The sequence below is a fragment of the Arvicanthis niloticus genome, chromosome 27, assembly GCF_011762505.2.
Source record: "Arvicanthis niloticus isolate mArvNil1 chromosome 27, mArvNil1.pat.X, whole genome shotgun sequence".
Taxonomy (NCBI): Eukaryota; Metazoa; Chordata; class Mammalia; order Rodentia; family Muridae; genus Arvicanthis; species Arvicanthis niloticus.
Genome location: NC_133435.1, coordinates 21,369,795 through 21,389,089, shown reverse-complemented (window position 1 = coordinate 21,389,089; position 19,295 = coordinate 21,369,795). Strand labels below are relative to the sequence as shown.

Sequence of the window (19,295 nt, the reverse complement as noted above, 5' to 3'; positions counted from 1 at the left end):
CGCGCAGGGGCAGAAGCAGTGGGACCCCTGGGGCCTGTCTTACCCAAATGATTCTGCCAGCATTTCAGGCCAGCCTCCTCGATGAGTGGCCGTGCCACTGCTATGTCCACGTGGCCCCTGTCGTTCACGGGCAGGCTGACCTTGAAGAGTTCCTCCAGGACCTGCTTCTTACTGTGGATCAGCTCAGTCCAAACTCTGTTGACGGCTTTTATGAGAAGCTGACGCCCTAGAAACCGGAAAGAAAGAAAAGGATCCAGAGGGAACACAAAGGCGGCTCTTTTCATCCTGGTTTCCACCTAGGAATTTGAACTACTGTATTTCATCGTGAAACACAACTTTACAGTTAGATTATAGTCAGTTCGATGGAAAGAGGTATTTAATGCAGACAAGGCAAAGTTAAGTTTTGCCTACGTGGAAAATACTAAAACAAACTTTACACCCATGAGAAGATGCGGTATTATTCATTTATAAAATAAAAAAAAAAACCAAATATTTATCTACCCACTTCCAGATAAGAACTGACATCTCAAACCATCCTTTACCCCTAACTGAATCATGTGCTACTCAAGTACAGTGGGCTATATCCTCAGGCCCTTAAAAACAATTTTTTTTTTACTTTATTTTCTTTAAATTAATTTTCAGATAGAATACAAAACAAATGTCCTTAGGTGTTTTCATTATGGTGTTTCACGCACACACACATGCACGCACGCACCCCATTTAGTTCTAGTCCGCTGCCCTCCCCAACTCTCTCCTGCTGGTACTCTCCCCTCCTCACAGAGCCCTCTCTCTGATTCCTTGTCTTGTGCATCCCACCACACTCCTCTTACCTTACTCTCTCAGGATCTCCCCCCATTTTCTCATGGTGACCCCTTTAACTCTCACGGCCTCCCCATCTCTCTTACACAAACACATATTTAAGTCTAGATCCCACATATGATGTAAACAGGTAGCATCTCTTTCTGAGTCTGGCTTATTTCACTTTATAACAGTTTCCAGAACCATCTTATGTTTCCCTGCAAATGGCAAGATTTCATTTCTCTTTACAGTGGAACAAAATCCCATTGTTGTCAGTGTGCACAAATTCTTTTCTAGGCTGGTTCTACTTCCTGGCTGTTGTGAGTAGCGTCACAGCACAGACATAAACGTGGATATTCAGATATCTCTATGGTAAGCTGACTTAGTTCTTTGGGTATACATCCAGGGGAGAGGCCACAAGGCAAGTCATACAGTCGCTCTTTTATTTTTTTTCTTTTGAGACTGGGCTTCACTATGAAGTCATGGTTGTTGGGCTTGCACTGGCTGACACCGGCCTGCTTCTGCCTCCTGAGTGCTGGTATTAAAGGTGTGTACCACACAGCTGGCTTCTTGTTTTCTGTTTGTTTTTTTGTGAGGACTCTCCATACGACCCTGTAGCTGTATCAGTTTCTACTCCTACCCACAGCAGCTTGCCCATCTATCCCTAGCAAGCCTTACAGTCCCTAGAAGGGCTTGTGACCAACAGTCAATCACCAGCCCTGGAGACTGACTCAATAGGTCAGAGCAGTTCACAATCTACAGTGCCACGAGTTTCCAGTGAGCCTGACGATGCCAGTCTGCAGAGCTCACATAGTGAGTTCAAGGTTCACCTAGGTATGTAGTGAAACCCTGACTCAAAAATAAACACAAAAGGTATCAAATGGTACCAGTGACAACCTGTCTCAGAAGACATCTATCTCTAGTGGGGGCTTGTCAACACAAACATCAGCAGTTCTAGGCAATGCTGGTTAGCGTCTGCAGCACAGATGCCACCACGTTTCCTAAGAAGGTTCAAGGTGAGCATCATGGGGCTAAGTGATTTGCTCATCTTGGTACCTGAAGATGGTCTGCGTGCAGACTGGCACGTGTACAGGTTGGCTGTGTTAGTAGTTTTTGAAACCAGTGTTGTTATGTCTAAAGACAGGAAATGAACAACACTGAGAGGGAAGATTACCTTCACTGATGTCTTGGCTGTAGCCACCGTCTGGCTCGATGTCCGAGGGAATCATGATGTGCCATGTGGTCATGCGTGCCTCGGCTTCTAGTCCAAATCCTTCCACACTGCTGAAACATTCAAACCAGATATCTGAGGGGATGGTATAGCCAAAAGCTATAATTACTACGAATTATCTGCAGACACGTGTAAGCGCCAGACACATCACATCATTCCATTACCATTAGACAGACATCCATCAGATGCAAAAACAGGACTCCTAATTTACCACAGAGGTGCCATTTTTAAGGGATGATCTCACAAACGCATGGAGCTGCACGTGGTTCAGGAAGTTTCTAGGGATCCAGACTGCCATGTTAACATTAGAGGAACTTTAGATTAGCGTTAATGTTTTTTTTTATCTTAAAATTACATAAAGATCTCTTCTCTAAAACCACTGCTTGCATGCCTGTGGTCCCTCCAGTCTGTAGCTCACTTTTCTTTGCTTCAGTAGCAGTGAGGCATTTAACAGCTGCCCTGAAGTGCCAAACTCTTCCCTCCCTGAAGATAACACTACACACATGGCTCCTCCTCCTGCAGCAGGAGATGGCCGACACAACAGGAACCCAATGGTGTCTATGTAGGCATTTTGTCTCACATTACTTTGGGATTTATCTATTTGTTTGTTTATTTATTACTCGCTTTTGCTTGCATATTACGGTTTCTGGTTTTGTGCTTTTCTGGGTTTTGTTTGTGCATAGGTGTGCCTGAGAGTTTCTTGCGGTTTTTCTCTGTTTTCTTTTTATTCTGGTTTTGTTTTCTTTTGTTAGACTGTTTGTTTTCAAAAGAAAAAGAAAAAGAAAAAGAAAAGGGTGTGTAGTTGAGTCAGTGAGAGAGAACTTCAGAGGGGAAACGATGATTAGAATTATTGTACAAAACAAACGTTTTCAATAAAGAAGCAAATGTCTTTTTATAATTACATGAATGACAAACGGTGATTATGAAAGATTTAGATGTAAAACTAAATGAAAAGAAAAAAAACCGCATTGTTTCTGCTAAAATGCAACACTTGCCCTGTAGGGTTTTCATAAAGTGGTAAAAAATAATAATTAAAAGCAAGAGGGCAATCGTTCAAAGACAACAGGGCAAACGGAACCCGACTTACCTTCCAGCATGTAGGTTAATCAGGCAGTGAGCAAGGCAGCTAATGAATTCTTGGTCGTGGTTTCCGGGTCCCAGGATTAAGTTCCGGTTCACAGTAAGGACCCGGAGTGAATCCAGGAGAGCTACTTGCTGAGGGACAGTTTTGTGTGCGCGGGAGAACTGGTACAGGATGGTCCGATTGAGGCAGTGATACACTGCATCCAGTGACAAGCCCTGCGATCGTCTCTTCGACTGAAGAAATGAAAGGGATCTTCTCAGTAAGACGATAACATTGCAAACCCCGCTGTCATTCATAAGCACGCTCGCGTCAGCCACTATACAACAGGGGCCATGCTTGGAGCGCTTGGATAAAAATACTGAGCGCCTGCTATTACAGATTCAGAACCATGATACACAGAAATGCTATTTAAGAGTGAAAAGAGTCGTGTACAAAAGCTCCTGTGAGGAGAGGCCATGCCCGTGTTACAGAGCATGCAGACGCCCCTAAGAGGAGGCCTCCACCACACTACCTAGTGAGGATGAATGGTCTCTGTGCTGACTACAGAGCTGACCAGAACACCAGTGGGAGCCATGCTGGGCGCTGGCTTCACTCCTCACTTGAGAGCTGCTCTCTTTGGCTTAACTGCAAAAGCATGTCTTCAGAGGGAATGGTCCACTCTATCATACCAGCAGAACACAGCAAGTGTTGCAGTATGGCATAAGGATGAGTGTTTTCTCTTTTCATTTACTTCTTACATCTTTAAATTTGTTCATAATCACCACATGTCATTCATGTAATTGTAAAAGGAAATTTGCCGTCCTCGAATTCAGAAATCTGCCTGCCTTTGCCTCCCAAGTGCTGGGATTAAAGGCCCGGCGCCATTTTTTTTTTTTAAATTGAAAATTTGATTTTTTTCTGGCTAGAGTCTAATGCCGGGTTTTCCCTCCCAAATACTTCAATTCTCCCCACCTGCTAAACCACATGCCCTTTGTTTGTTTGTTTATCTTTCTTGTTAGAAAACAAATGGTCAAAGAAACAAACAACAACAAACCAAACCAAAAATAAAAGCAGAATAAAAAGAAAACAAAACACAAGAAATACACAGATACACACACACACACACACAGAGAGAGAGAGAGAGAGAGAGAGAGAGAGAGAGAGAGAGCTCATAAGCCCACAAAACCAGAAACCATAATATACAGGGGAAAGTCCTATTTTTCTACAAGATTATTTTTCTAAGATTAGTCTCATGTGTCAAATGCTCTTGGGGCAAGCATGCACGAGGGGAAACGAATCCTCCAAGGACTATGGATGACAATAAACAGCGGACGCTCAGCTGACAGGAGAACGTTCCCTCAGTATGGATGCTCATGTCCATAGTCACCATACAATGGCATAAAAGCTTATCAGGCTGGATTAAGTAAGGTATTTAATGCATCTGGGTAGGAAACGGTGAGTGGAACAATCATGGTCTGAGAACACCAGGCAGCTTTATAAGGAGAGCACTGGCCCAGGTGAGGGAAGAGGAGGCAAAGTATTTATTTTTTAATTCACTTTTTACAAAGTTTGGGTATACCTGATGTCAGTATTCACTATCTTATTAGTTACATCTATTTCCAGTAATTTTGACACAATAGCAAAAAGATTATCCAAAGAAAAACATGTATTCCAGTTAACAGCAACAACGGATTACCTGTGCAATGAGTTGAATTATAAAATCTATAAGGAGTTTAGATTCTTTGTTGAACATGCCTTGCCAAAGCTTGTCCACCACACGTTGTGTGAAATAAAACACGTTGTTTACCAGTACCTGGTAGCTTCCTCCACTGGTAATAGGCAGAGACGCGTCTTCCCCTAAATCCAGGCAGGAAAAGCAGAAAATTGTTATCTACAGGCACAATACCCTAAAGAAACAGGCTAAGGCAAGCTGAGTGTACCCACCGTCCTCATGAACCTTCAATGCTCTAAGGGACTATCTTAAATTGCAAAGCCAGAAATCAGGATAAACACTGGAAAGAATATTTTCTCAAGTTTAAAGCATTGTGGGCTGAAATCTTACACCTAAAGCCAGTCTGTGAGAATCTAGAACTGTCAGCAACAGTAAATCTCCACCCGATACAAAAGTTCAATTAAAGATGGATTATCTGAGAATGATGAAGGGGAATAAAAAGTCCTCCAAAGAAAACAACTTGGGGCACACTTCCCATAGCAATGAAGTGATATAAGACTCAGAAGAAACCAAGGGGCTTCAGCCAAGTGCCACAGACAGCTGTGACCAGCAGTTGTAGCCTCTCCTAACCAGGTGACCCCAGTGTCCCCCTGGGCTGCTGTGAACACAATGCCTCAGACCAGCCCTCCTCCTCGCCCACACTGCACCATCTGGAGGCTCTACACACAAAATCATTTGTTATCCCCCAATTCAGAGGTTCTCATTCTGCGTCCCTCTGTGGCACAGATGATCTCAGCAGAGAAGAACAGGCACAAAATTGTGATGACATCTAGTTTTGAGAACTCAGTTACATATCAACTGAAGATTACTTCTGCCAAATTACTCTGCAAAAAAATATTAATTTACCAGCCTAGAGGTTCCAGGAATCAAGCGACCACTCAAGAGTAGTATACAAAGTAAATTGCTAAGACTTTTATACTTTTGCATTTTGAGGAGGGTCTCACTAGGTAGCCTAGGCTTTCCTTGAACCTCCAATCCTCATGATGTAGTTTCTGAATGACAGGTAGACACACTACTCCTGGCTTTGAACCAATACATTTTTTTTTTTAAAAAACTTCATGTTGTCTGATACGTAAGTGACCTTTCTATTGTAAATGTCTCAAGTATTACATTTCGTAATGCAAGTCAATACAAATGCTTTAAGAGAATACAGTCCAGTGGATTTTGACTTTCAGAAACACATCCTGAAGACAAGTGTGCACATACTGGAAATTCCAATACCTTAAAGACACACATTCTATGCATGTTTGTAGCTCCTGAATAAGAATGTTTACAGCAGTGGAGCTGTCTCTAACTGGAAAGTTGCAGATGTCTGTCGGCAATAATATGGATAAGCATCTGTGCATGAGACACAGCACTCTACAGTGATGGCAGCAAACAGTGGCGTGCAAAAACATGACTGCATCATCTCAAACATTAAAGAATTAGGTTATATAATGGGCCAGACTAAAGAGACAGAAGGAAGAAGAACTTGGAGCCTGGAGAGAAGAAATACAAGCCCTTTAAAAACTAAACCCAGAATTACCCAATAACACATCAGCTGCAAGCAAGTGGTCCATCACGCTGTCCAAAATGTGCGTCTGGAACTCTTTCTGCTGAGTTCTTGTGGATCTCTCAGGGGAAGCCTGCATATTAAAACAACACACACACATATGGAGTTAGAAAGATACTAACTACATAAACACAGGTCCCACCATAGTTACATTGTAAACTATGGCAGAAAGATGAAACCAGCCAAAGCTGGTACATGGAGGAGAATGGGATAGGAGGGTCATCTGTGCTTATAATCATACTCTTCCTTTTCAAACCACAGAATCTTAAACAGTATAAAGAAAAAGCCCGGTCTCTGAAATGATTATTTCCAAACCATGATGCCCAAATGTAAGTAATGGGTTGGCCTGGTGCTGCTATGTATTCAAAGGCTAAACATTGTATCCCAAGACCTTGTTCTAAGATGACCGGATCCTCATGTATACCAGCTTTTGTTGTATACAGTTTGCCTCCAAATTCATTAATAAAGAATCCTACAGGAGGAGGGGTAGGCAGGGCTAGAGGTCCCATTGGGGTCTCAGGCAGGGAGCATGGGGAGAGAGAGGAAGAAGAAGGAAGAAGTCACCATGGAGTAGGTGGACCCTCAGCACATGCCCATGAGGGCCGGCCTGTTGGAGTAGTAGCATCCCAAGCTGAATGCGGTGCAATCCCATGGTTATTGACAGGGAAGTAGACACAAAATAGCACAGAGGGTTGCTATCTGCCCAGCTCTAGTGTTTTAAGATTTATCATAAATATAAAGGCTTTTGTGTCTTTTATTTGGGAACTATACAGTCCAAGTGAAGTATCCTCCCCCCCACCCCCCAAATAATATTTACTACAGTAATATGTGGAAAATATTTGGCAATTTACCACTATATCTCATTTCAGCAGTTTATAAGGAAAAGCATATAAAATAAGCCATAAAGTTGTTAAAGTAAATGTAAAAACTCAGAAAATACAGTAGTCAAGAATCCTCAATGGGGAAGAGATATTCAAAGAAAAAGTTAATCAGGCCCACAATTCAGTGCTGAGCTTCATATGCATTAAGAGGGAGGAAGCTATGGGTTGTGATTTTTCCCATCTGTGAAGGGAAGCACCGAGCCTGGCTGGAGCCAATGAGGATGCTCCTCCAGCTGTCTGTGAGCACTGCAGTTTATGCACAGTGAGCAGCCGTGTGGCTGGCATTCTGACACAGTTCTGAGGTGTGTTCATCTTGAGCAAAAGCTTAGGGTATAGTTGAACGGACATGGTGACAGCTGTTTTGTTGGTCATTCAGCAGAACAACCCAGGCACCTAACTTTCAAGCCTTGCAAATGTCAAGAATCCCTTTGCCCTCCTTCTGAAATGCCAGGCCTTTGACACACAGTGAACAATTCCAACTGTCACAACGTTCCTGTGCATGTAGGTGGAGGTGCTTTGCAGACCAAAAGGGAAACATAGCCCTCGGACAGATTCTAACCATCCCACCTGCTCCTCATGGCTTGCTCAGTTGCTTTTTTATACAACCCAGGACCACCTGGTAGGGGCGTGTTCTCAACTGAGAGTATCTCTTCCAAAATGACTCTAGGTTTGTGTCAAGCTGACAATAACCAACAGTCATGCCCTGTCTCTAAAATGTGGACGAACCTATTTCAGAGTGGCATTTGCCAGTTAATGGCATAAATGTATACACCAAGGCCCTGCAGCTGGCACATAAGAACACTCTAATAAATTATCTTAAAGGTCACAGTGGTGCCCACGTTCACAAAAGTCCTAAGTTCTTTCAAAGTTAGACTGCTGTGACTCCCAGGAAGACCATTTGAAATGGGCAACTAAGGCCATTAACAAATGTGAACTTGACCATCACTCTGAAGCGTCACAGAACTAAATACATTCACAAATCCTTCTGGAACCAGAAACATTTTTTTTTTTTTTAATATCAGTAAGTCTGATGTAAGAAATACTTAGGGTTAGATCTGCTGTTTGTTACAGAGGCATGTTCCTCTGAAACTCCCATTCTTTCTTTGTAAAGGAGCCATCAGGTTGTTCTTAGAAATGTACTAAGACATTTCTGTCTCTGTTTTGTCAACAACAGAGCTCTGGGTAGGCCCACTCTCTAATGCCTGCGTTCCTAACAACCTCAGGTTGAGTGGGACGCTCAGGAGGACTGCAGTCTCCAGATCTGTCACACACTTGGAGTGGCCAGTACTACTCCTGGGTCAACTCTGACAGCTCAAGCCTTTGGATAACATGGCCACTTGCCTAATTCCAGGAAATTTTAATCAAACTATCCTGCTCTTGTAAGGTTCTCAGCTTTTAGTTGCAGGTGTGAGACTCTTAGGATAATGTCCCAGGGTCCAGACAGGCCATGGTCACGCATCCCGATGGCGTTAATCTGAGACTGTCTGCTCAAGTAAGATTATGAACAACAAGATGCCCTTCCTTTTCCTCAGAACAGTGCCAGGGGTCTTGATAGATCCCCCTGCCGTATTTTGTCATCTAAAAACAATGATGTCATGAAGAACAAAAGAAATGTTCCCAATCAAAGCTCTTGGCTTTGCCTCCTCCGCTCCGCTGTGCTCCCATCTCCCGCCCCTCTCAATCTGACCAAGTCCTTCTACTCCTCAGGAGCAGCTGGGTGGCAACGGCAGCACACTCGAGAACAATCTCTCTTAAGCCAGGCCTCTTGGCTTTCCCTGTATGTCTCAAGTGCTGGGACTGTGATCTAACTATTACCTGTGCTATCTTGTTTAATGTTCATTACAGTTATCAGAGATGGGCTCAACTGTTAGATCACTATACAGATGGATAAACAGTAAAGTAGGTATGGAGCTTGACAAGGTCACAGAGCTGGAACCTTACACACGACTCTTCAGAATTACTGGGTAACATGCACGCACGTAACCCTCACAACAACCTGATGGCTCCTTTACAAAGAAGGAATGGAGTCTCAGAGAACACACCTCTGTATCAAATAGGGAAGATACAACCCCAAGTATTTCCTACTGAAAATTCCACTCTTCTCTCTTAAGGTCTCACTCGGACCTATAGCGGGCTACAGCAGGACACTCAAAACAGGGGTCTCAGCCTCACACTCCATATAAACATCACAGTCTATATGAACAGGGGCCTCAGCCTCACACTGCATCAGCCACTAGAGGGAGCAGGGGAACTGCTTGTTGGTGGAGCTGAGCGCTTGACCATTTCTCCCTCGGAAGACAGCAGTCCCCAAGCAGTAGCCTCACACACTGCACAAGGACTCTCTGGCACCCTGTGCATGCACTGGCCAGAAGAACCAGCTGGGGGTGAGTCATTGAGATTTTCTCCCTTGATCTATTTTCTTTAGTGATGCTAACAGGTGAATATTTTCCCGCTTTGGTCATTTGACACTGCTGTTTAGAATCAAAGCCACAGCCTTGTACAGTCTCCCACTGAGCAACACGCCCAGCTCTAGATGAACCCCTGAAAGCTGTTTCCAGGGATGGTTCACCTCTACAGCCAGCCATGATGGCACTCAAGCTGCTGTCTCTCTTCTCCCGTACTGTGCCACTGCTGATTTCTGTCACCCACCTCAGGATGGGACAAACGGGAGTAGCAATACTGTGTGGGAGTAGCGGTGGGTGATTGCGACTGCGTGAAGTCAGGATAGGAGGAAGAGTGAGGGCTGGCATATGCATATTCCCGCCTATGAGCTGAACGCAGCCTGTGTTTAATTTGATGACAGAGTTCTATGGGAGCATAGCTATAGTCACTGGGCCCTGTCTCTTCTCTAGTTCCACTCATAACATAATGGCTCAGGTGAAGAACTGTGACACAAACCTGAAGTATCATTTGATCATTACTGGAAAAGTTTGCCATAGGAGGGATAAAAGGTGATAAAGGATTAAAGCAGAAGCATGTTTGAGGGAATTAAAAAAAAAGCAAAACTAAGAGAGAATAACACGCGTATAGTGTTAAAAACCATGTACCCTCACGTGTTCTGCCTGTATGTTATCCAGAAGAACTGGAAGTCTAAGAGTATTCTGCACAGAATGTAATCAGCGATTGACATTCTCATTATAAAAACGGTGCAGGAAAGTGCTATACACTTTTCTTTGTTGTTACCTCCAACAACAGATCAATTAGTGGTGTTTGCTTGCTGGCAGGAGTAAGACAGAGGTTGTCTATGATCAAGACTCGCATGAAGTCAAAGACGAACTTCTTAGCTGGGTGATTGGTCAGATAGGTCTTGGTGCCCACATTGCAGTACTCGGACTGGCTCCTGTTCATTCCTGTGTCCGCGGCGAAAGCTTTAAACTCTTCTGCTGGAGACCCAACCTCATCATCCAGATCTGTCACCTAGTGAAAGAAATCAGGTGGGGTGTACGTAGCACCTTCACGGTACACAGGCTAAAACAACATAGCACCTTCACAGTACATGAGCTAAAACAACAAAACCCAAATAAATCAAAACAAATCAAATTAAATCAAAACAAAGCAAATCAAAACTGTGGCAGCCACAGTGACATCAGAAGCATGTTATCTGCCCTGAGCCTTTTCTTCCCAATAAGCTCCTCAGCTAATGGCTGCATACTGCTTTCAAGGTGGCTATCTGGCACCATGCCAGGTCACTCACTGACTGACCGTGAGTAATACATCGGCTTTATGGGGGATGTAAACACTTTAGATAAACGAATTGGTAACATGAGGGTGATCATCTGCACATCTGAAGGCTGGCTACTGAGAAGCTAATGTCACAGGTCACAGAGGGATATAATATAATGGTGATCTCCCAGGGTTGAGGGTCCCCCCCGCTCTTTTTTTGCAGGTGAAAAAAATCCAAATAAACAAAATAGCAACAGGTTTCATTCAAGCAAGAAGAAAGAGCAGTAAACAAGTCACAAAAGTTGATAAGGAGAAGATAAGGAAGTGTAATAATTTCATATTTGGACGTACACACACTCACATGCTCGAGCATACGCACACTCATACACACATACATACATACACACACTCATACATACACACACACATACATACACACTCACATGCTTGAGCACACACACTTATATACATACACACATACATACATACACTCATACACACACACTCATACATCACACTCACATGCTTGAACACACACACACACTTATACACACTCATACATACACACACTCATACAAACACACACACACATACACACACTCATACATACACACATTCATACACACACACACACACACACACACACACACACTCACATGCATACTTTTTAAACTAAATCAAGGATTCTAAAACTATAATCCAGGCAGGTGTTGAGGTCAGAAGCCACCCTAATATGTATCTCTTTACAAGCCTGGAATGAGCACTCTACATTTATATAAACAGAAAAATTAGTATGAAGAAGGACATTTACTTCAGCCCCTGTAACACATGACAGGAACAAGAATAAGAGGTATGTCTTTAGGCCTGTGTGAGAAGTATCTGTGCTGTGTCTGATCACAGCCTAAGGTTTTAATGTTTGTAACAAAATAACAGGATGAGGTAAGAAAAGCTGAGCAGAAAGAATTACATTTGTTTTATCACTTAAGAAGAACGTCAACTCTATGGATCACTTGTTAAAAACATCTACTTTTCAAAATAAAAAAGAAAGCAGCTCGATTTGATGACAGTCCTGTTACCTAGAAGAGAATTTTCTAAAGACATGGACACCATCTTATGGGAAAGGTATGCAATAGCAGCTGCCTGGCGGGGTGTCAGCAAGGAGCTTAGGAGAGCACAGAGAAGGGCAGAGAGCAGCGCAGAGCTCAGGCTCTGAGGGAAGGCAGGAGTAGTGGAGAGTTTTCACAGCAGTGACAGAGAGGGGGCAGAGAGTGTGACAAAGTTGGTCAGCAGCTTAGGAGAGTAGACTAGTTCCAGCCTCATCATCATCATCCCCTCCCTCGCCTTACCATCTCTGAGTATGGGCGGATGTTGAAGGGAAAGACGGTGGCTGCTAAGGCACACAGGAAGTCGGGGCTCAGCCACATGGAGGCGAGGTCTGGAACGTTGTGATACAGGTACCTAAAGAACTGCATCAGGGTCACTGGATACTCTCGGAGCCACGAGCCCTCTTCTTCTGATTGCCATGGCTAACACGGGGCAAGCGAGAATGAGCGTGTTAACTGAGAGAAACTTCTAAGAGTACCTAAGCTGGGCTTGTGGACTGTGGGACGGTAGATCAGGAGTTAAGGCCATCCTCAGCTACCTACAAAGTTTAAAGTTATGTACATGAGACCTTGTCTCAATTTGGAGGGGAGAGCTATAATTTGTTATTTTTTAACACTGCAGATATCAATGATCCAAAATTTTATAAATCATATATGAGCAAAGATGCGTGTGCACACATGTAAACCAATCTAATAGCCAGAAAACCAGTCACATCTTCAAAAACATGGCCAGCACCCCCCGCAGCACTGCTAAGAACAGTTGTTGCACTCAGCATGAGTATGGCCTGCATCCAGTGGCTCTCTGCCATCACAGTTTCTGTGCATCCTGTCAGAAAATGGGGAGTAAGATAAAGATTCAGAGTCATTTTCTCCCTGTGAGCCTTGCACGACAGCACAGTGCAACACTAGTACCAATACACCTAAGCACTACAGGTGAACAGGAAAGAGAAGATGCACATGTAAGTATTTGAAAAATATGTATTTCCTGTTACTTTCCCTGAGAGTGGCATCTTCCTTAACACAAACGTTTACATTTGTTTATGGACCAGTATGAAAGTGAGATGCATTTAATGGCAATGTTTTGTTTTGATAGAACAACAGTGTGAATTAAAATTGCAGCCATCAGATACAAATAATTCAAGGAATCTAGGTCAGCCTCTCTTCTGACACACACACACTTCTAAGCTGTATGTGAGCTCCGTCAACTTTCACTGGACAGACGGGGGCAGGAACTGTCACTTCTAATTCTTCATCTCTTAAGTTCAAAATAAGACGAAGTGTGAGAAGGGAAATATTATTTGTTTGTCGATGTTTTAACATCTAAATGAGAGTTGTTTTAGGATCTCAATGTGTAACCATTTAATATATACAAGATACCATGATTTTATATGTGTATCTACTGAATATATCTAATGTTGATGATATAGGTCAGTACTTATGATATTCCTTTAAAGTATTTTGGGTATATATTATTTCATTAAATCCTCACACACTATGAGGATTTATCCTGTTACCACCAGAAATCTAAACTTGGGAAACTGAAGTGCTAAGAAGCTAGTGTGTCTGAAATACCAGGACAGACCCTGGCTTCCAGAGTCTGTGGTTTCAGGTTTCTCAAGACCTGAGTATGAAACCCCAGCTCATATGTGGCTGGGAAACAGTCCACCACTGAGCCACACCCCTAGCCTCTAACCTGTGGTCTTACTATCCACCCTTACATCAGAGCTAAGGAGACGGGGTGGGGACTGGAGGGACAAGGAAATAGGTGGCTACAGTAAATAACAGCAAGCCTTGTCTGTAGGAGCCAGCTCGCACAGAGGCCCTCCCACCCTCCACAACTCACCGAATTCAGCATGCTTCGCAGCATCCCCAGCAGCAAGAAAGCAGATTCTGTGCACACATTGTGGATGGAAGAGACCACCGTTCCGCTGGAGGCAGGGACGCCAAAGATAAATGTCCAGATGGAATCCAGATCAAACTGCAGATCAAATGAGCAACAGCCAGTCACTGCCTGTTCTTTTTCTAGAGGAGATCCTTAGAAATTCCAATATCCTAAAATTTCTTTAAAACTAGTTTTCCTTCCTTCCTTCCTTCCTTCCTTCCTTCCTTCCTTCCTCCCTCCCTCCCTCCCTCCCTCCCTCCCTCCCTCCCTTCCTTTCTAAACCGAGTAATGACAAGCAGGTCAGTGCTAACCCTCCATTCTGTATGTCAAAACTTGGTCGGTATGGTTCACACCAGCAATCATCCTACTCCATCTCAGCTTTTTTTTTTTTTTTTTTTCAAGACAAAATATGGCCACAACCCCCACATGCATTAGCAAAATATGAAATTATAAATGTGACAGTTTCAAGGAAGAAGTTTTGAGAAGCACAATTAATTCACTCTCCAAACTCAGCAATAACTGAAATCAATGTTACTTACAAGTAAGATTTGACAAAATTAGACTTACTGAGAGCAGTTTACTAACACTCATGACTATAGAGCCTAGCAAGTCCTGAGCACCTGGGACACATCCTGCGGAGCACAAGTCTGTACCATGATTTAATGTAACAGTACTAAAGATTTCATGGAAAGTGTTTGGCCAAATATTGAAAGTGACTGAATACCATATGGCGTTGGATGGAGGCAAATTTGAATTTAAAGGATAAAGCCTTTATGAAGCCACAGAAATAAGCTATATTTATAGGATTTTCATAGTCTTCAAGGACAACTCAAATCATTGATGGTTTCCTGAAAATGTAGATGTTATCTAGTCATTGAGAAATTAAAAATATTTTTCAAATCAAAACTTGTACCTACTCATTGGTAGTGTGTGTGTGTGTGTGTGTGTTCATGTGGGCACACACACACGCGAGCATACACAATAAGCAGATGTGTATGGAGACCCAAGGCTGACATCTGGTGCCTCTTCTTCATCAGTCTCTAGCCTTCATTTTTAGGTTTTGAGACAAAGTCTCTTCATCTACCCTGAAGTTCAGCAATTTGGCTAACATAGTTAATGAACTCCAGGGGGCACCCCTTCCCCCTCCCACAGGGCTGGGGTCACAAGGATGTGCAGCCATAGTGGCTTCTTGAGTTCTGGGGATCTGAACCCAAATCCTCAAGCTTACACATCAAGTACCTTGAGACTCAGTATCTCCCTGACCTCCCTTGGTTTTTAATGATCTGAAAGTGAAATCATATTTCTAGGCAAAGTTGGAGTACTCAAAACAATCCTTTAGGCCATCATTACTGTCGCCCACGGTCTGTGTGCACAGATCATCATACAGAACAAACATAAAGAGAAGAAGCAAAACAAAAGCACATCTTTTAGGAAAATTACCTAGCAAATGTTCAGGTTTTTAACAATTCTCATCTATCAAACTTTAAACGTCAGAAATAACAGAATCTGTAAGTTTTACAGTGACACCTTACTAGGTAATTCCTACCTGGCAACCCTGCTTACATCGGCTGCTGGTGACAGGCACACTGACCTGCAGGTTCTCAGGCAGCTCGCTCACTGGCTGTTGCAGAAACAAGGCCATAAGGAGAAAATAGAGGGCAGGGACATTCGTGTGCTTGGGGAGGAAAGACTGAAGAACGAGAAAACCGGGGAAATGGCAGGCGTCCCGGTTAATCTCCCTGACGGTGGATCTCCCTCCAGCACTCCTGCCCACATTGAATCCTAGAGAAGAGTCAGGAAGAGAGTTAGCAACAAAGATCCCCAACTCTGCAGGAGGGACACGCCTGTCCAGAACTCACACAAGCAAAGCCTGCTAGCTGCCCACGGCGGACCCCATCCTTAGCCCACTCTCAGCCGACCACCAACTCATCTTTAGCACGGCTGCCCATAGGATACAGGTTCTGACAGAGAGCTGGGAGAACCAGACATAAGTCTATGAAAGCTGGAGTGAAACAAGTCCTGTTCATTAGAAGAGTGACCTTGATTCAAAACAGCACTAACATCCTCGCTCAGGTTTCCAAAAGAATTAGGTGGAGCTGAATCATCTAAATCATGGTACATCTAAAAATATACTTGGTAAAATGTAATTAATACATTCCATTTGTCCTCAAAAAAAAAAAAAAAAAAAAAAAAAAAAAAAAAAAAACAACCATAAACTTGTCACCCTTAAATTATGTATGGATTCAGGTTTAAGATTACATGAAGCAAAGATGACTTCCTTTATACATCACCATCTGTTCTGTGTCAGAGGCTGCCAGGTGTGAGAAAGGCAGATCCAAGCCCACTGTGGCCGTGGTCCCAACGAGCTGAGTGGGTCACCCACTGTCCTCTGACACTTTGCCAGGAGCTTGCTAGGAGAGAGCCACTGCTATGGCTAAGAACACGCTCACATCTATCAATCCAGTCTATACAGGGGTCCCTGAGGACACATGGGCATCAGCATACCACCCAAGCACGGTCATTTTGTCACCCCACTCCTAGTGCTCCGTGCTGAGTGAATGTCAGCCAGGACTCCAACCGAAATCCGTGAGCGGAAGCCTTAGACGAGTGACTGACTTTCACTCTGAAGCTATTAAAATTCCAAGTGGAAACACATTTTTATAATGTGTGAGGATAAGAATGACTATTATTTAACACAATAAGAGAGCAATTTATGTTTAGATTGCTTTTAAGTATATGTATCATTTTTTAAGGATTTATTTATCAGACACAGCAGAAGAGGGCATCAGATCCCATTACAGATGGTTGTGAGCCACCATATAGTTGTCGAGAATAGAACTCAGGACCTCTGGAAGAATAGTGCTCTTAACTAACCGCTGAACCATCTTTCTAGTCCCCAAATATATGTATCTTAATCAATTGCTCAGTGTGACTGAATTGAAGAAAAATTTGTACAGCAATCTACCACACTTGCGCACATATCTCATTTCTGAATCACAACGATCACGTGACTTAGATGCTGCCACTTAACATCTGAATCACTGGGGCTTAAATTCTGACATCTCCCAGCTGTGTGACTGACTTCAGCCCAGACTGTGTCTCTGTCTTTTAGTCTGTGAGATGTGGAGGATACATTTATGCTTCACACAGTCACATGGCAAATGGATAGTTACAGACACAGGAAGCACAAAGACCTGACTCCTCCTACTGGGCAGTTCCCTGTCACTTGCTAATTATTGAGTTAAAGGTCAAAGAAGGTTGTATGATACAATCAAGGCACAATCAGTTCTTTACATTTCCATATCTTACAACTCTCTCTCTCTCTCTGGCATTAGGTTAAATTTGGAAGACTGTGAGGTTTTTTGTTTGTTTGTTTTTTTTTATTGTTACTAAAATCCACAACTCCTAATGGTTATGAGATGGACTGGAGGACACAAGATTTAAAGGCAGAGAATAGCACTCATTTTAAAGCAGCAAGCTCCTGAAGTCTCTTACCTAACACAGTTCCGATCTTGTTAGTCAGGACGGAATCTGTCTGCTCCAGCCAGCCCCCGCCGCTGAGTCCCTCTTTAAATTTGATGAGAATGGACTGGTTGCTCAGCAAGACAACGAGAATCCTCATGGCGGCCGTGACTGTGGTGGGATGCAGGTGCTCCTCCATAAACATCATGATCCAGTCAAAACCCAGTGTCCTGACCAGCTCTTCACAAGCCCTGTTCAAAGGCAGATGAAATACAGTTAGTTTCAGGAACTCACATTTCATATTAGAAAAATATGACTGAGCCTCAGTTTTGAGATACTTTGAGTTTCAAGGTTCAAGTCAACCCATTAAAACCCATGCAAGTCCTGTTTGACAGAAAGTGACAGCATACAGGATCTTCCCTCTCCCTCTCCCTCTCCCTCTCCCTCTCCCTCTCCCTCCCTCTCACACTCTCCCCCTCTCCCCCTCTCCCCCTCTCCCCCTCTTTCCTTCTCTCTCCCCCCTCCCCCCTCTCCCCCCCCCTCTCCCCCCTCCCCCCCCCCCCCCCCCACCTCCCCCCCCCCCCCCCCCCCCCCCCCCCGCCCCCCTCTCTCTCTCTCTCTCTCTCTCTCATCAAACATACAAAGATCCATCTGCCTCTGCCTCCTGAGTGCTAAGGTTAAAGGTGTGCACCACTACTGCCTGGCCAGGACTATCAATTCTAAAAAGGTTTCACTTACTGTAAGTTAATGTTTGTCTTTTCTTTAGATGTATAAACTAGCTTTAGCAAAATGTCTAGAAGTCTGTTCCTCAAAAGTATAAGGTTAGCAGACACAAGACCTCCAAACTCCTCTTCTGCTCCTAAAAGGAAACAAACACATTAAACACCCCAGAGGTAACAGTTAAAATGCCCAGTCTGCACCTTGATATCTCCATGAAAGCATTTGCTTTAGAAGGGTTTTCCACTATAGCAGGTAAGAAAATGAGCCAGATAAATAATTTTTCTTTAGGACCCTGACAATTATTCACTTATGCCTCCAATGTTATCAAGAGTTGCAACAATGACGACTTTAGTCCTCTTTTATATTTTAACTAATATTCTCCTCTCTTCCTTGGTAGGAAGAAGCCATCAGTTAAAACTGTATGAATAAAAACAATGTTCCCACAGACCCTTCGCGGGCAGGTCATTAACCTTCTCTTTCTTTATAGACAGAGGTAAATAAATGCAGCATTGTGACCTCAAGTTCCCAGGACAGGCAACAGCCATCTTAAAGCTTCCATACACGCGGCAGAGCTTTTTAATGATAAAGATTTGGAATGTTGCAGGTCCAGATCCAGGTGTCCTTAGGCTGCCCTAAGCCAATTATCTACTTTAAGGTCTTCGAGACTACCTGGCAAAACCTTCTGAAATGAAGCAGTTTGGCAGACAGCTGGCTTTTACCAGCCCCAGTTCAGAGAGTCTTCAAGATGACATCTGATCTGATCGCAGATGTTTCCCTGACAGTGTCTCCCGATGTCCCATGTGTCCACCTGTGCATTCTTCTACCTGTGCATGCATCCACCTGTGCATGCGTCCACCTGTGCATTTGAAAATCTTGGCTTACATTTTTTCTGTAAGCTTCGTGAAACATTTCTATATTGAAACTTGTTATCTGAGGCAACCTGAACCATTGTCTCCAGGCCATGGTCACTCAGTATTAGCTCAAGAATAAACTTTCTCTTAGTGTCTTTAAGATCAGAGTTATATTTGGTGTTGAAACTAGATTTTAAAGTTTGAAAAGAGGAATCATTAGTTTATGAAATAAATTCAATATATAAAGCAAAGTTAGGATTGTAGACCTTGGAACAGAGGGAAAGCCCACACAAAAGCATAAAAGAACCTGGACAAAACCAGAGTAGGACTGGCTTAGAGGTCCTCAGTGGAGTGTCC

At 43.4% G+C, this 19,295-nt stretch overlaps 1 protein-coding gene across 1 annotated transcript in view; it reads right to left on the bottom strand.

The window, feature by feature from the left end:
* The window catches only part of Wdfy3 (WD repeat and FYVE domain containing 3), a 223,789-nt gene that overhangs the window by 47,509 nt on the left and 156,985 nt on the right, over nt 1–19,295 (bottom strand). Inside the window, 11 exon segments of the mRNA XM_076926347.1 lie at nt 44–226; nt 1,973–2,082; nt 3,117–3,346; nt 4,789–4,949; nt 6,350–6,449; nt 10,441–10,674; nt 12,267–12,446; nt 13,867–14,001; nt 15,452–15,687; nt 17,401–17,618; nt 18,106–18,226. Of these exon segments, the coding sequence (XP_076782462.1) occupies nt 44–226; nt 1,973–2,082; nt 3,117–3,346; nt 4,789–4,949; nt 6,350–6,449; nt 10,441–10,674; nt 12,267–12,446; nt 13,867–14,001; nt 15,452–15,687; nt 17,401–17,618; nt 18,106–18,226 (1,908 nt within the window).